This window comes from Oryx dammah, unplaced genomic scaffold (genome assembly GCF_014754425.2).
Source record: "Oryx dammah isolate SB20612 unplaced genomic scaffold, SCBI_Odam_1.1 HiC_scaffold_28, whole genome shotgun sequence".
In the NCBI taxonomy this organism is placed as follows: domain Eukaryota; kingdom Metazoa; phylum Chordata; class Mammalia; order Artiodactyla; family Bovidae; genus Oryx; species Oryx dammah.
In genome coordinates, this window is record NW_024070212.1 from 98,865,246 (window position 1) to 98,882,525 (window position 17,280).

Sequence of the window (17,280 nt, forward strand, 5' to 3'; positions counted from 1 at the left end):
TCAGTTCAGTTCAGTTGCTCAGTCGTGTCCGACTCTTTGAGACCCCATGAACCACAGCACGCCAGGCCTCCCTGGCCATCACCAACTCCCAGAGTCCACCCAAATCCATGTCCATTGAGTCAGTGATTCCATCCAGCCATCTCATCCTCTGTCGTCCCCTTCTCCTCGTGCCCTCAAATCTTTCCCAGCATCAGGGTCTTTTCCAATGAGTCAGTATTCCTTCATATCAGGAGGCCAAAGCATTGGAGTTTCAGCTTCAACATCAGTCCTTCCAATGAACACCCAGGACTGATCTCCTTTAGGATGGACTGGAAATACAAATTAAAACAAAAATTAGATACCACTATATACCTGTTAGAATGGCTAAAATCCAAAACACACCACCAAACACTAGTGCAGATGTGGAGCAGCAGAGACTCGTTCATTCCTGGTGGGAATGCCAAAGGTTCAGCCACTTTGGAAGAGAGTTTGTCAGTTTTTTACAAAGCTACACATAGTCTAACTATATGATCCAGTAATCATGTTCCTAGTTATTTGCCCAAATACGTTGAAAACTTACACAACTGTCCACACAGAAACCAGCACGCAAATGGTTTATAGCACCTTTATTTGTAATTGCCTTAAAATGGAAGCAAACAAGATATCCTTCAGCTGGTGAATGGATATACAAGCTGAGGTAGATCCATACAGTGGGATATTATTTACCAACATAAAGAAATGAAGTGCCCTTCAATAAGTGGTGCTGGGAAACTGGACAGCTACATACGAAAGAACGAAATTAGAACATTCTCTAACTGTACACAAAAATAAACTCCAAATGAATTAAAGACCTAAATATAAGACCGGAGACCATAAAACTCAAAACATAGGCAGAACACTTTAACACAAATCATAGCAGTGTCTTTTTTTTTTTTTTTACTGCATCCTAAATCAAAGGAAAATAAAAAATAAACAAGTGAGACCTAGTTAAAAGCTTTTGCACAGCAAAGAAAATCATCGGCAAAATGAAAAGACAACCTACTGAATGGGAAGAAATACTAGCAAATAGAGTGACCAATAGAGAATTAAATCCAAAATATACATTTCATATGAACTAACATAAAAAAAAAACAACTTGATTTTAAAAATGGGCAGAAAACGTGGATAGACATTTTTCCAAAGAAATACAGATGGTCAACAGGCACATAAAAAGATGCTCAATATTGTTAATTATTAGAGAAATGTAAATTAAAAAGCACTATGAGATATCACCTTACACCTGTCAGAATGATTATCATCAAAAAGAACACAAATAACAACTGTTGGTGTGGACGTGGAGAAAAGGGAACCTTTGTACACTATTGGTGGGAGTGTAAATTGATGCAGCCACTGTAAAAAATGATATGGAGGTTTCTCAGAAAATTAGAACTACAGTATGACCCAGAGTTCCACAACTCTGGGAGTTGGTGATGGCCAGGGAGGCCTGGCGTGCTGTGGTTCATGGGGTCTCAAAGAGTCGGACACGACTGAGCAACTGAACTGAACTGAACTGAACGTGACGTGTCCTGGTGAGTATCTTTTTACATGCTTGTTTGACAACTATATATAGCCAAAAATGTAAAACACAAATTGAAAAAGATACATGTACACCAATGTTCATGACAGCATTATTTACAGTAGATAATAAATAGAACCAACCTAAGTGTCCCATCAACAGATGAATGGGTAAAGAAGAGATGGTATAAATATATAATCAAATACTGCTCAGTCATAAAAAGAAAATTTTGCCATTTACAGCAACATAGGTGGAATCGAAGGGTGTTCTGCTAAGTAAATTAAGTCAAAGAAAGACAAATATTGCATGATATCACTTATATGTGGAATATAAAAAATACAACAAACTATTGAATATAACAAAAAAGAAACAGACTCACAGAGTATGAGAGCAAACTTGTTAACAGTGCGGGGAGGTAAGGTAAGGAGGAGGGTCAAGATGGGGTAAGGAGTTTAAAAGGTACAAACTACTATGTATAAAATAAGTAAGCTACAAAGATATATTATAGGAATATAGCTACTATTTTATAACTATAAATGGAGTATAACCTTTAAAAATTGTGAATCACTATGTTGTATACATGAAATGTATATAATATCTGTACATCAACTAAAACTAAATTAAAAAAAAAAAAGAGCTACCAAGCCATAAATAGACATTTAAGAAAACAAATGTATTTTGCTTCCTGAAGGAAGCCAGTCTGTAAAGGTTACATACTATTCAAAATCTGCGACATTGTGGAAAAGTTAACATTATAGAGGCAGTAAAAAGATCAGTAGTTTCAGAAGCAAAGAGAAGAGGGATGAACAGGTGGAGCACAGGAGACTTTTACAGCAATGAGTCTATTCTATATGACTTAGTAATGGCAGATCCATGATACTATGCATTTGTCAAAACCCATAGGATTGTATAACACAGTGGACCCTAATGTTAACTGTGGACTTCAGTTAATAATAATGTATCAGTGTTCATTCAATGTAAGATGTTAGTAATAGGGGAAACTGAAAGGGGAGAGAGGGGGATATGTGAGAACTCTCTGTCTTATCTGCTCAATTTTCTGTAAACCTAAAACCACTTCAAAAACATAAAGTCAGGCTTTCCTTGGTTGTCCAGTGGTTAGGACTCTGCTCTCGCTACTGAGGGCCTGGGTTTGATCCCTGGTTGAGGAACTAAGATCCCACCAAAAAAAAAAAAAAAAAGAAGTCTATTAAATGTCTTAATTGTTTTTAAAGAGGATAGAAGGAAAAAAAGGTGATCTCTCAATCCTGACACCCAAAAATTACTACTACTGTTAAGACAGTGTTGTAAATATTCCTGCATATTTTCTGTTCATTTATGTGCATGCACACACATATTACCTGTACACAAATTGTTTATAATTCCCTCCATGACCTGAAAAGGTTATTGTTACTATTTTATAGATGAAGTAACTGGTCTGGTACGTGGGTGAACTAGGTTCATTTCCCAATGTATTTTACTCCAAAGCCTGTACACTCTTAGCACTGCACCTCTTTGTAAGACATAAGACCTACTTTTTCTTCTATCTTTATTTCACATTTTACCCCTTCAGAAGATACACCAGTCTTTCATATACCCTACTGCCTTTACGTCATATGGTACCCATGGCATTCCTACAATGTATTCCATAACTCTGTGCACTCATACTTGCCTACTGGATAAGAAGTGGTAGCCCAGCTCCAGGGAACTGTACTGAGAAGCAGACCATGGGACTGGCATACTTTCTTGGCAGTGCTGTGGCTTCCTTCTCCTGTGTAAGTAGCTCTCAAAATTCAGGTGTTAGAAAAAGTTATTTCTGGGACCTAAAGATCCTGAGGGGAAAAAAGGGTAAGGGGTCAAGGCCTATGAAAAGGTGGAGAGAAGTGAATTTGCCTGGGTGCCTGGGGAAGGAAGGAGCCTCCAGTGGGTTCAGTGGAGACAAAGCTTGAGCACCCCGATCATTCGGAAGCATTCAGTGCATTGACACCAGCCAGTTCAGCCAGCACCTGTTGTGATCAGCTGACTGTTCAGGGAAGCTTTAAAGAAGACCTTCTCCCTGCCCCTTCTCTTGGCACCTGTAGGGGACACTCTGAGGCTCCGAACAATCCTGGAAGCAATACAGAAGCACATCCATTCTTCCTCCCTCATCTTCAAACTGGCCCAAGATGCATTCAAGATTGCTACTCCCACGGACAGTAGTACAGATGGCACCCTGCTCAACGTGGCCTTGGAGCTGGGGCTACAGGTATGGAGGAGGAGTGGGCCATCCCGACTTTAAACCTCTGGCCTAGTGACAGGGAGTTAAGATCCCATGAGGACTGGAGTGGGCATGGGCCAGGTCTGATTCTTTCTGTGTCCCCAGAACATAGCTTCTAGGCTAGTCACAAGGTCAGGACTCAATTTTGGGCTCTGTTTTGAAGTTAAGGCCAGTTAAGCAGTATAGCCTTAGGCTCCACAGGGTCCCCATTTTTCCCTACCCACCCCCATTCCTCCAAGTCAAGGTGTGATAATAAGGGGTTTATTCATTACAGGTCATCAGAGAAATCTATCTGATTGGTGGCAGGATGGGGCAGAAATTAAACAAACCCATCTGTACTTCTCAGGGGAGAGATGGTTGTTTAAGGCACAAATAAATACATGTACATAAGTGAATGGCAAGGAGGAGGGAGAGGTTATAGCAGTTATGCTTAGTCCGCTGGGAATGCCACTTTTTTTCACCCAGGTGATGAGGATGACCTTATCAACCCTCAACTGGAGGCGCCGGGAGATGGTGCGGTGGTTGGTAACCTGTGCTACAGAAGTGGGTGAGTCTCCCAGCTCCTGTGCCCCCAGGGGAAAGGATTCCTAGGCCCTACTCTTGGGACAGGACAGTGAATCCTTAAAGCTCTCATATTCCTATTATTGATGGCCTAGGAAAGGATGAGGCTGCTGGTAGGAGAAGATGGCCCTGTTCAGCCTGACCAAGCTCTTCCCTCACTGCTTGGATTGTACCCTGAGGGCAAGCAGCACTCTGATCCTCCGATAGAAACATTCTGAAAGAATAATTTTCAGCCACCAGTACTCAAGTGCAGCCTTAGGAGTTGTTTAGTCCCAGTCCCTGTCCATGCTTCTGAGAAATCCCAAACAACTTGGAGGATCAAGACCCCATCTAGTGCCCAAAGCCCCAGCACAAAACTCTGCCCTGAGAGGGTTCACTTCAGCTAGAAAACCCAGGGGCAGATCTGAGACTCCTGCCTTGGAGCAGGCAAACCACAGGCTCTGATGCTCCATCCTTTTGAGGGGCTAAGAGCACCTGCAGAAACTTTCAACCCTCTGACCTGGGAGAAGGAAGGGATAGGAAGAGACCTCACATGGGGTCTGGCCACCAGGGTTGCCCCCCTAGCCCTGGTTACTGCAGATCATCTCAGGGCTGCTGAGGAGGGAGAGCTTGTCCCTGCAAGCCAAGTTCTAACCCCAAATGGTAATCTGAGTAGACCTGGATCAGGACCCAGAGGCCCATGGCTGAGCACAGGCTCTCTGTGACAGGTGTGCGGGCCCTGGTGAGCATCTTGCAGAGCTGGTACACACTCTTCACCCCCACCGAGGCTACCAGTATTGTGGCTGCCACAGCCGTCTCCCACACCACCATCCTGCGCCTCAGTCTTGACTATCCACAGCGGGAGGAGCTGGCCAGCTGTGCTCGCACCCTGGCCCTGCAGTGCGCTATGAAGGATCCGCAGAGCTGTGCCCTGTCGGCCCTTACCCTCTGTGAGAAGGACCACATCGCCTTCGAAGCAGCCTATCAGATCGCCATCGATGCTGCGGCTGGCGGCATGACTCACTCACAGCTGTTCACCATCGCCCGCTACATGGAGCTCCGTGGCTACCCGCTACGTGCCTTCAAGCTGGCTTCACTGGCCATGAGCCATCTCAACCTGGCCTACAACCAGGACACCCACCCGGCCATCAACGATGTGCTCTGGGCCTGCGCCCTCAGCCACTCCCTGGGCAAGAATGAGCTGGCGGCCCTGATCCCCCTGGTGGTGAAGAGCGTGCACTGCGCCACAGTGCTTTCAGACATCCTTCGGCGCTGCACGGTGACTGCTCCTGGCCTGGCCGGCATCCCAGGCCGCCGCAGCTCAGGAAAGCTCATGTCCACTGACAAGGCTCCCCTGCGCCAGCTGCTGGATGCCACCATCAATGCCTACATCAACACCACACACTCGCGCCTGACGCATATCAGCCCTCGCCACTATGGAGAGTTCATTGAGTTTCTGAGCAAGGCCCGGGAGACCTTCCTGCTGCCGCAGGATGGCCACCTGCAGTTTGCCCAGTTCATCGACAACCTCAAACAGATCTACAAAGGCAAGAAGAAGCTGATGCTGCTGGTGCGAGAGCGCTTCGGCTGAGAAAGCAGACGGCATCAGGTCAGGCCACGGACACAAGCATTTGTCCACCCTGAGAGGACTCTGAGCACCTGTGGCTGAAGCCAGAGGACCACAGGGCTAAGCATGGAGAGAGTCCAGCTCTAGCCAGCATGCCTGCCTGGGCAGGGTTCTTACAACAGCCCACTGTTCCTGGAGGAGCAGGGCCCTGCAGACCGATCAGTACCCACAACATGCCACCTCAGGCCCTTGTATCCTGCGTGTCCCGGGCATTGCCCCTCTCTCCCTTGGCAAACACAGAACACTGTTCCGTCTCAGGGATTGCGTAACCAGAGAAACAGAAGCGTTTATGGTACTGTAAATACTATAGTCTGTGTGTTGCCAATTATGTTGTAAAGTTGTAACTATTTATAATTCTGGTTCTAATTTGATGGGTACTTGAAGTAGCTGTGGGTGGGAAGATAGGCTTGTTTTCTGAGGAGATTCACAACCATTTCTCAGGTTTCCCTTGCAGAGTATATTCTGTTGGCAGTGGAAGATTGGGGGTAGCAGGGAGAAAAATGGCCAGTTAGGAGGAAATCTCAAGTCTAGTCTATGCAGAAACCCAGCCTGCAGAAGGGCATTCATAGCCCAGTGATGGGAGAGGAGGCCCAGTCTGGACTTAGACTTTCACCTCATGAAGCCACGAGGACACGGAAGCGGTTGCTCCTGCCTCACACAGCCTCTCTAGGAGTCTGACGAGTTCCTGAGAAACAGGTGAAGGTGAATGTCTGGGAGGCCACTGAGCTCATGTTCATCTGCTCTGGACACCGTTGTGTTAGTGTCTGATTTCATCTCTAAGTGTGCGTAGAGACCTCAATGACTAAATTCGTGTCTGTGTGCACCGGTGTATCTGTGCACTCCTGTATGTGCACATATATGTGTATGTGTGTCAGGTCTGTGTGCTGGACGGTGGGTTTGTGTGTGAGGTTATGCACGTGTGAGCATACTGTAGTACATATCTATGTGTCTGTTGCGTTTGCTGATGCATATTTAGCCTGTGTGTATCTGGCCACATGAGTGCACGTGTATAAATGTTTGGTCTGTATCTGTCTCTGTATGAGTAACTGTGGTATTTCCACATGTAGGTTTGCCTGTGAATTCATGTTCTAGGATCTGCATGAATGTGTCCCTTCTCTTTTTGCCAGATCTCTCATCCCCATTCCTCTGTTCTCTCGCGCCAGCTAAACACGTTCCCCATCTCTGTGGCGCCTGTACTCATCGTCACGCAACAAGCTTCTGAGCACTAAGCTCCCTCTGCCGAGTGGCTCCTTCAGCGCCACATTTCTCTGCTTCCCCTGCACCTGCTTTCTTCCCCTGCCTTTCTACCTCAAGCTTCCTTGCCCTCTTCTGCCACAGTCCCATGGGTCACTGACTTGGAGGCTGTGGCTGGAATGCATCTGGCCTTGCCCTGACTAGTTTCTAGCCCGGGTGGACAACCCCTCTGCTCTCTCTGGCTGGCCTCCACAGTGTGTCATGGTCCTGCTGGCTTCCTGCCCCCTCCTCGCCTGGAATTGTTGTGGGAGATGGCACGGGCATTCAGAGGAGTCCTAGGTGCCAGTGTCTTGGTGTTTACTGTTTCCTGTCTTAGTTTCCGAGTAGGGGGCGGGGTGTGATAGGGAAGGGGTGGTATAGCTAGAGTGTGAACTAAGGACCTGTCTGCTTTACTTTGCTTTCTCTGACAAACTATGTCACTTTTTTTTTTCCCTCCACAATGACCGTAAATTTGTATTTGCTGTTTGTGGCTACTGAAGTCTTACTGTTCCGTCATGGGCCGTACAACCTCTCAGTTTGATAGGTTGGTTAAAAAAAAAAAAAGACACCACTCCCATTTCTGTATCACAATTGCCGTTTTTTAGCAAGTATGTGAACTCACAGTGCTTTTCTATGAATAAATCATGGATCACAGAAAAGATCATTTTTCTAAAATCAGAAATTGCGTTCTTTCAATAAATGGGGCCCTTCTCTGTATTCTCCATCACCCTGACTGGGACAGGGAGCTGGTTAGGCCTGGTTAGCACAGAGGGTTCCTAGCACTCTAATAAGATGTGGAATAACTGAAGAATTTCCTACTGCACCAGACCGCTTTCCAGAGCTCACAGGCACATCAGGGCTGGACCCCAGAAAGTAGGTACCATTATGATGAGCAGAAACATCAAGATACTGACAAAATTAGAGGGTATACACAGAAAAGAAGCCTATTGGTGTCAGAAGCCTTCTCAGCTCCGTGATGCATGTCTAAGCAACTCAGCTGATCTTTATGCCCTCTTCCCAACTTTTCGGGTCAAAGCTGAAGGCCTCTCAGCTTCTTCCTGCTCACCTAGACTCCATCTTCCTCAACAGGCTTTTCTGAATATTCTTACCATTTCTGTGTCCCTTTCTGATCTATACACTCTTCCTCCCCAGACACAAAACCCTGGCTTCACATGCTGTAGGGACCCCATTTCCCTGCACATGTCACAGCTCCCACTCCTAGGAAGATCTATGCAACCCCATGTGGCTCTGGGGCTTGGATATCTGAGAGCACAGTGGTGTCAGGGCCCTGACATGAAGTCCAACAGTGCCTAGGCATTGATATCTGAGCTCCAAGGACTTGTGGGAGAGGATGCAAGAAGCAGCCCAGGGAAGGAAGAGGCTAAGAAGGAATGGAGGATAAGGGCACAGATCTTTCACAAACAAAACCACATGCAAGACTCCAACTCTCAAACTTTTATTCTCCTGGAAACAATCATCTGTGTCAGTGGGACTTCAGGGAAAATGGGCATGCTCAATTCTGTCGAAGCAGGCGAGAGTGTTTGTGCACGGCATCCACAAAGGCTCCCACATGTTCCGGGTCCATGTCAGGGTAAAGTCCATGGCCCAGGTTGGCAATGTAGCGCTGTGGCCCAAAGTCATTCAGCATCTGCTGCACCAGCTTCCCAATCTCCTCCTGGGGGGACCAACAGGGCACTGGCTACAGGGGGGCCAGCACGCCTCTGTCCTCCCTATACATAATAGTGACACACATACATGGAGGCACTCAGTATTACTCAGTCATTCAAAAAAAACTTTATCGGAGCCCTAGTATGGACCAGGCACTAAGAAAAGCCAAATGAACGAAATCAATGAAAAGAAACTCCTGCCTTCCTAGAGTCCATGTTGTGAATGGAGTAGAAGGGAGGGATAAACCGATGATGAAAACACACACATGGTAATAAACACAACCACATCCAGAACCATGAGAGTGCGGAGACAAAGTCACCAACACACACACAAGAACCTGGTTGTTACCTCAGATGCATACAGGGCACAGGGGTCCAGGTTGCCCTGCAGGGTCACCGTCTTTCCCACGCGTTCCCTGGAAGCAGAGTCAGGGCCCTGTTCTGGTGACTGTACACATTGTAGCTGTCCCCTGCTCCACCTCACCTTCCATCACTCACCGGGCTTTCTCGGGGGCCACTGTCCAGTCAAGCCCAACCACCTCGTAGCCAGCCTGGGCCAGCTCCTCCAGGGCAAAATGTCCATCCTTAGCAAAGATGATCTGGGGGAAAGGGCAAATCTCAGGCTGCAGAGAGCTTTGCTCTGCTGGCTATTAATAATATACCTCAGTCATACTTCTCCTGCCCTCTAGTGGTCACTTAGTTCCATGCAGGACTTAACCTGATAGCTCCACCACCCCACCTTCACTCAGCCCATCCCCATCCTTACCATGGGCACCGGTGCCAGGCCTGCCTCCTGCAGCCCGGCCTTCACTCGCTTGGACACATCACGGATGTAGGGCAGTGCAAACTTACTGAAGAGCTGTGGGCCAAGATGCCCTGCATGGGACTCAAAGAGCTGCAATGCCTACAATTACGGGGTGGTGAAAACAAATGAAATACATAACATACAAAGAGGAGGTACACGTAGAATGTGACTCAATTTTGCCCAAGTGACTTCATCCCTGAGACTGCCTAAGCCTATAAACCTTGTTCCAGTCAAAAAGTTTTGCCTTCTCCAGATCCCAGTGCTAGCTTTGGTCTTTGAACACAGCACTAAGCCCCTCTGCCAGTATCTGCGCTTAGCTGCTCCAGCCAGATCACTGCAGGTCAAGCCTCTTTTATGCCTGGCATTAAAATACCTAGCTTCTCAGGTATAAGGAACTGTACTGTTTCTGGTCCTTAAAGATTAATCCCCAGGCTATTGTCTCGCCCTCAGGTCTTACCTGGGCACCAGCAGCCACTTGTCCCACCAGATAAGGGACAAGAGCATCAGTGAGGATTTGAAGCAGCTGGTGACTGGCTTGTGGTCTCTGGTAAAGCCAGCGCTTGGCCTGAGACATGGTGCTTGAGCCGCCACCTTCAACCATGTATGTCATCAGAGTCCACTACAAAAGGCAAAAGCCAGATTGACACTTCCTTCCCTTGTCTTCACCCAGACCTGCCGAAGTAACTTCTCCAAGCCCAAGTCCCTGCCCTGCTCCATATTACCGGGGCACCAGCAAAGCCAATCAGTGGCACACGCCCAGCCAGCTGCTGTCGAGTGAGGGTGATGGCCTGGAACACATAGCCCAGCTCAGAGGCCACTGTTGCTGGATCCCGGAGGCGCTCTAAGTCCCGCTCTTCTCTTAATGGTTCTGGGAAGCTGGGCCCTTTGCCAGGCACCATGGTCACCTCCATGCCCAGTGCCTGGCAGGGGAGAAAACATCTGGGTTCCCAACCTGTAACTCCTGGAAAATGAGATCTGTTCAACCCATGCCAGGAAGGAGGAAAAGGAGAATGAAACTCGGCCAAGCTCCATCTCCTCCAGCCTATTTTTCCCTCTGTCCCATAAGGGTAAGTGCTTCTCTTGAGCTTTGACTGTCCTTTCTGTTTTATACGTTTGTGAGTCAGATCTGAGCAGGTACCTGGGGTACAACAAGGATGTCGGAGAAGATGATGGCAGCATCCAGAGGGAAGCGACGCAGTGGCTATAGGGAACAGAAGACAGATTGCTAGGTGGCCTGCGGAGGACATAAATCCCTCCTCTTTTGTCGACCCCTCACCTGCAGGGTAAGTTCACAGCAGGCTTCTGGGGAGCGACAGGTGCTGAAAAAGTCCTGGGCAGCCCGAGTTTCCCTAAACTCTGCAGACAGAAAAGGTGAGGCAGGGCTCAGCCTTGGGGAACCTCCAAGGGCCCTTCTCTGCCCCTCCAAAACTTTTCACTCTCCAGAGTTTTACCTAGACTCCGAGGCCCTGACCCTGACCTGGTAAGTAGCGTCCTGCCTGCCGCATGCACCAAACAGGAGTGTAGTCTGTTTCTTCTCCCCAGGCTGCTCGCAGGAAGGTGTCATTCTTAAGCTCCGGAAAACCCTGAGGTCTGGGGATCAGGAGGAGGGAAGGGTAGGTCTCAGTAAACTAGGCTGGGGGTTGGGCAGGGCTTGGGTTCTAAAAGCGGATACAGTCCATCCAGCACGGCTATCTGCCTTCTCCAGACCAGCTACCAAGCTGCGCCTCCCCGCCGATTCCGCCCTCTCTCTGCCTATCAGGTGGTGTACAGGACTAGAAGGGCCGGTCCTGGGGCCTTTACCCTACGCATAGTCCCAGTTTCCCCAGGCTCAAAGCCACTGGAAGGACCAGGAGAGTGGGGGTGAGGAGACGAAAACTCACTTAGGAGAACTGGTGGGGGGAGAGCATGTCTCTGGAACAAGGGTACCCATGGGCTAGTTCCAGGGCTGGAAGGTTTTAGGGCTGAAAAATCTCCAGGCGGGGGCGGATAGTCATGGGGGAATCAGAGATGAAAGTCCGAAATGCGGATCTTAGTTGAGGATTAGAAAGTCCAGGGGGCGTATCCTAAATTAAGGTCTGGGGTACGCAGTCCAGCTAGGTAGTCCCTGGGATGAATATTTTAAGAATCCATGGTTGGAGGATTTGGAATCCCAGCGACTTGGGTTCTCCGGGCTGGGGAAGAAAGGTATAGGAACAGATTCCTAGGCAGGAAGATTCAGGTCAGAAGCCCCTATGACCACACTGCATGGTGGTCCAGAGAACTCACCTAGACTCTTTCGCCTCCATGATAAGCTGTCCGTAAATGCGAGCACAGTCCCCGTTATAGACTGAATCTGAGCCTGCCCTCTACCCAGGCTCCGCCTCTTCCAGGGATGAGCCAGGGCAGTCGCCATATTGAAGGTCACATGATCAGTCCCCCGCTACAGCTCCTGGGCTGCCCCAGCTGCTGCCGGTAGGACCCCACCCCTAGTCTCTTCACCGTAAAGTCCGCTGTAGCGACGCAACAACAAACACACATCCACCCTCCCGCCCCCCAAAGAACTTTGCTGTAAATACACTTCGCATGGTGTGAGGAGTTTGCTCTCCTCTGACGGCCTGGGAATCCCAGAAAACTCGGCCCAAGGCTCACTTTTCACTCCCGCTCTCCACGATTCTAATAATTTTATGCCAGGCTCAACCAGCCACAACTGTGGTAGAACAAAGTTGTACAGGAAACTGAAATAATTAAATATTTATATTACCTAGAAAGAGGCGGGCACTATAGTAGGTGCAGAGGTTACAGTGGTGAACAAGGCATTTTCTTCCTCTAAGGAGCTACAGACTGATGAGGAAACATAGAAATCAGCAATCACAATGGTAAATGTTTTAAAGGGAAAAAGCTAGACGCAAGTAACAAGGACTCCATTTAATTGGGGAAAGCAATGGGGTATTCCAAGCAAAGGAAACAGCATGTGCAAAGAGAAGATGCAAAAGAGCAATTGGGTTAATGGAAAACAGGATATCAAGCTAGTGGATTTAAATAATCTGGAACTATCCACAGAGTTCAGCTCATGCAGGCCTTTGTTAAATGCACGTATTCACTTTATCTTGTAGTAGTGTGACAGCGTACAAATAGCTTGGAGAAATCAGAAGAGAGGCACTGTGTTCCCAACTTACTAAGGAGAAAAAAGTGGAACCCTCTCAAAATTACATGGGATTATTTATTTCTTGATACCTTTATTTGATAACTATATCAAAACAAAGTTTCCACCCAAGTGTCCCTCAACAAATGAATGGATAAACAAAATGTAGTGTATTTATACAATGGAACATTATTCAGCCATAAAAATAAAGTTCTGATACATGCAACAACATTGTTGTAACATTATGCTGAGTGAAATAAGACACACAAAATGACAAATACTGTATCATTCCACTTATATGAAATATCTAGAATAGGCAAATTCATAAAGGCAAAAAGTAGATTAGAGCTTTAGTAGATTAGTCCCCAGGGACTAGGGAGTGGGGACAATGAGGAGTTATTGCTTAAGGATACAGAGTTTCCTGTTTGGGGTGAGGAAAAAGTTTTGGAAATAGATAATTGTACACTTTAAAAAAACGGTCAAGATTGCAAATTTTGTTATATGTATTACTTACTATTAAAAATTAATGTTATATATAAAAAACAGTGATTTGTACACTTTAAATTTGTACACTTTATATGGTATGAGTTACATCTCAGTAAACTTTTCAATAAACAAGGGTGGGGGTGGGACAAAGTTTCCTTTTCCTCCGTAATTGTACATCACTAGACAGCACATTAAAAAGCAGAGACATTACTTTGCCAACAAAGGTCCGTCTAGTCAAGGCTATGGTTTTTCCAGTGGTCACGTATGGACATGAGAGTTGGACTGTGAAGAAAGCTGAGCGCCAAAGAATTCATGCTTTTGAACTGTGGTGCTGGAGAAGACTCTTGCAGTCCCTTGGACTGCAAGGAGATCCAACCAGTCCATTCTAAAGGAGATCAGTCCTGGGTGTTCATTGGAAGGACTGGTGCTGAAGGTGAAGCGCAAATACTCTGGCCACCTCATGCAAAGAGTTGACTCATTAGGAAAGACCCTGATGCTGGCCTCCCAGCATCAGGAGGAGATGGGGCAGGAGCATTGGGGGCAGGAGAAGGGGACGAAAGAGGATGAGATGGCTGGATGGCATCACCGACTGGATAGACATGACTTTGGGTGAACTCCAGGTGTTGGTGATGGACACGGAGGCCTGGTGTGCTGCGATTCATGGGGTCGCAGGGAGTCAGACACTACTGAACGACTGAACTGAATAACTTCTGTACATGGTTTGTTTGTTTGTTTTTGCCTCCTCTCTTCCCACGTTGGCCTTTCCTCTCATTTGCTTTAGAATTACTGGGAGAAACTGGATAATGATCCCCAGTGCCCTGAGGTTAAGAGTAACCACTAGGAGCAAGTCTAAATGACTCAAAGAGTCCCGTCAGCAGCCAGGATGGGGAGGGATCATTTTCCCAAACATTTTAGTCACACTGCTCCTAGGATGGGAAACCTGACAGGGTAGCTAACAGATTCTTAAAGATTCAGCTGGTTGTAGTGAGACTCACTGGGAGCAAGGAAGCTCCAGAAGGTTGAAGGAATAGCGTTTCGGGCTTGATAGGATGGATGGTGGCTTAAAGGAGAGTAGTAGCAATGGGAATGGAGTGGGGAGATTGATCAGGTAGAAACTTCGGAACTTGGGTCTGGCTGACTGAGTGGAAGGCACAGAAATAAATAACAGGATTCCGTATCCAAGTACACAGGACAATACGGCGACACATGAGGTGCGCTTAGTCCAGAACTTACGGCGAAGGCTGGTCGAGGGCGGGGCTGAAGGTGGTGGGAAGCTCTGTCTGCTGGTTCTGCCGAATCTCCTGCGCCCCGATCGCCCCCGGGCTTCCCTGGGCCATACCGCCATGGCTGGCCCGGGTCCGGGCGCGGCGCTAGAGTCCCCGCGACAGCTGCTGGGCCGTGTACGCTTTCTGGCGGAGGCAGCGAAGAGCCTCCGTGCCGGGCGGCCGCTGCCGGCGGCGCTAGCTTTCGTGCCGCGCGAGGTGCTCTACAAGCTTTACAAGGACCCGGCGGGACCGTCGCGCGTGCTGCTGCCGGTGTGGGAGGCGGAAGGCCTGGGGCTGCGTGTGGGAGCCACGGGCCCGGCCCCCGGTACCGGCTCCGGGGCCCTCCGCGCGGCCCGCGACAGCATCGAGCTGCGGCGCGGCGCCTGCGTGCGCACCACAGGCGAAGAGCTGTGCAACGGTCACGGGCTCTGGGTGAAGCTGACCAAGGTGCAAAAGACCCCGGGACCAGGGAAGCCCCTGGCTGTTCCCCTCCCCCATATCGAGCTGACTTAGCGTCCGGTGCCCTTCGCCCTGGGCTGGGCAGGGCGGGCCGCTGGCAGTTCCCTGACGGCTGTCCTCGTCTGGTGCGTCCCGGCAGGAGCAGCTGGCGGAACACCTGGGCGACTGCGGGCTGGACGAAGGCTGGCTCCTGGTGTGCCGCCCGGCCGAGGGCGGGGCCCGCCTGGTACCCATCGACACTCCAGACCACCTCCAGCGGCAGCAGCAGCTCTTTGGAGTGGACTACCGCCCGGTGCTCAGGTCCTGCGCTGGGATGGGTGGGGCTTGCTGGCCGACTGCCAGGCCCTAGACTGGCACAGCCCGGGCTGTGTGATCTGATAGGATTGACAGCAAAAAGGGCGGGACCTAAAGGGAGCTGGGGTGGGGCTTCTGGAGGCATGGTTTAGAGGAGCCAGAGCGCTGGAGAAGGCTCCAGGGTCTTCTGCCGCCCGCTGAGGTCTCCCTATCCTGTTCCCCATTCTGTGCGCACAGATGGGAACAGGTGGTGGACCTGACATACTCGCATCGCCTGGGATCAAGGCCTCAGCCGGCCGAGGCATACACTGAAGCTGTACAAAGGCTACTGTGAGTAAGCTGGGATGGGATGGGGAGGAAGGCGCTCCAGGTCTGGGCCCGACCTAATTAGGGACTTGGGGTCGCTTAGCTATGTGCCCCCGACGTGGACCTACGAGTGCGACGAGGACCTGATCCACTTCTTGTACGACCACCTGGGCAAAGAGGATGAGAACCTGGGTAGCGTGAAGCAGTATGTGGAGAGCATAGACGTTTCCTCCTACACGGTGGGTGCTGGGACTCCTCCCACCCCAAGCAAGATGTAGTAACATCCTGCTAGATTCGTAACTCTTACCTCTAAGCCACAGCCAAACCTGAATCCCCACAGGCCAGACTCAGTCCACCCCTGAGTCTTGGAAATCCTGTAGGAATCCCTCGACACTTCCACCCTTACCGGATGGATTTCCAGCTCAGCTCCACTGTGCTTTCTCTCTTGTGCTCCCTGGCCCATCCACCTCTCTACCCTCCCCAGGAGGAGTTCAATGTGTCCTGCCTGACAGACAGCAATGCGGACACCTACTGGGAGAGCGATGGGTCCCAGTGCCAGCACTGGGTACGGCTGACCATGAAAAAGGGCACCGTTGTCAAGTGAGTGGGCTCTGAGCACAGCAGGCTGGGGGAGCCACGTACCTGTGAGTGTAAAGACACACGTGCACCCTCTTAACCCTCAGGAAACTCCTGCTCACGGTGGATACCACAGATGACAACTTTATGCCTAAGCGAGTGGTGGTCTATGGGGGTGAAGGGGACAACCTGAAGAAGCTGAGTGACGTGAGCATTGACGAGTGAGTGAACTGGTCTGGGCTCGGAGGTGGGACATGATCCTGGCAGCAGGATCTGGCCCAGCTTGGAGGCCTAACGTGGACTGTGACCCCAGCAACCCCTGAAGACAAGAGGTTTCCAAAGTTCCCCATGTTCATCCCCTCAGGACCTTGATCGGGGACGTCTGTGTCCTGGAGGACATGACTGTCCACCTCCCAGTCATCGAGATCCGCATCGTCGAGTGCCGAGGTGGGGCTTAAGGCCATAAGGAGGGAAAGGGGCCCCCAGCATGTAGATGGGGGTTAGTTGGCAGTGAGTGTGAGTGAAGGAGATGGACTTGGAGTTGGGATAAAGGTGGCAGCTGAACTAACGCCAAGATCTGAAGCTTTGGGGCCCAAGCCAACGGGATGGTGCCGGGTGTAGGCCTGCCTTAAAGCCATAGAAGTGCTTAGGCTCACCTGGAAGGGGAATGGAGTTGGGACCTTCAGGCATCCCCATATTATAGTGGTGGACGGAGGAACTAGCACAGAATATAATAATCAGAATCGGGTGATAGAAGGGGATCCCAAAGGCCCCAAGTTTCTAGGGGCTAAGGGTGACACAAGGCTGAGCACTGAAGAGCCGTTCTCAGGTCCCGGGGCCAAAGAGGCAGCAGGCGCCGTAAGTGAGCTCACTCTGACTCTTCCTCCAGATGACGGGATTGATGTGCGTCTTCGAGGGGTCAAGATCAAGTCTTCTAGACAGCGAGAATTAGGGCTAAATGCAGACCTGTTTCAGCCCACCAATCTCGTGCGATACCCACGCCTAGAAGGCACTGACCCGGAAGTACTGTACCGCAGAGCTGTTCTCCTGCAGAGGTGGCTGTGGTCCTGGGCCAGTTAGTCCCTCCCCCGACCCCCCCTTCCCGCCCCCCCC

At 49.5% G+C, this 17,280-nt stretch overlaps 3 protein-coding genes across 4 annotated transcripts in view; 2 read left to right on the forward strand and 1 right to left on the reverse strand.

Moving 5' to 3' along the window:
• ZSWIM5 (zinc finger SWIM-type containing 5) overlaps positions 1 to 6,497 on the forward strand; it is a 54,169-nt gene extending 47,672 nt beyond the window's left edge. Inside the window, exons 11-13 of the mRNA XM_040231276.1 lie at positions 3,613 to 3,776; positions 4,254 to 4,335; positions 5,057 to 6,497. Of these exons, the coding sequence (XP_040087210.1) occupies positions 3,613 to 3,776; positions 4,254 to 4,335; positions 5,057 to 5,919 (1,109 nt within the window). The 3' untranslated portion in view covers positions 5,920 to 6,497. The remainder of the gene's footprint in view (positions 1 to 3,612; positions 3,777 to 4,253; positions 4,336 to 5,056) is intronic.
• Positions 6,498 to 8,623: 2,126 nt separating this feature from the next.
• Positions 8,624 to 12,072, reverse strand: UROD (uroporphyrinogen decarboxylase). 2 transcript variants are annotated; one of them, XM_040231342.1, is made up of 10 exons: positions 11,926 to 12,072; positions 11,138 to 11,250; positions 10,937 to 11,016; positions 10,799 to 10,861; positions 10,383 to 10,580; positions 10,118 to 10,279; positions 9,622 to 9,759; positions 9,354 to 9,454; positions 9,205 to 9,271; positions 8,624 to 8,863 (listed from the first exon to the last, which is right to left on the reverse strand). In XM_040231342.1, exons 1-10 carry the CDS (start codon positions 11,943 to 11,945, stop codon positions 8,702 to 8,704), a joined length of 1,104 nt encoding a protein of 367 aa, XP_040087276.1. In that variant the 5' UTR covers positions 11,946 to 12,072; the 3' UTR covers positions 8,624 to 8,701. The 2 variants fall into 2 exon arrangements, with proteins under 2 accessions (XP_040087276.1, XP_040087277.1); XM_040231343.1 differs by having other exon boundaries at positions 8,629 to 8,863; positions 10,383 to 11,016; positions 11,926 to 11,959.
• A 2,471-nt stretch (positions 12,073 to 14,543) lies between these two features.
• HECTD3 (HECT domain E3 ubiquitin protein ligase 3) overlaps positions 14,544 to 17,280 on the forward strand; it is a 7,146-nt gene continuing 4,409 nt past the window's right edge. Inside the window, exons 1-8 of the mRNA XM_040231950.1 lie at positions 14,544 to 14,979; positions 15,131 to 15,291; positions 15,523 to 15,615; positions 15,695 to 15,830; positions 16,076 to 16,191; positions 16,275 to 16,388; positions 16,532 to 16,614; positions 17,057 to 17,246. Of these exons, the coding sequence (XP_040087884.1) occupies positions 14,611 to 14,979; positions 15,131 to 15,291; positions 15,523 to 15,615; positions 15,695 to 15,830; positions 16,076 to 16,191; positions 16,275 to 16,388; positions 16,532 to 16,614; positions 17,057 to 17,246 (1,262 nt within the window). The 5' untranslated portion in view covers positions 14,544 to 14,610. The remainder of the gene's footprint in view (positions 14,980 to 15,130; positions 15,292 to 15,522; positions 15,616 to 15,694; positions 15,831 to 16,075; positions 16,192 to 16,274; positions 16,389 to 16,531; positions 16,615 to 17,056; positions 17,247 to 17,280) is intronic.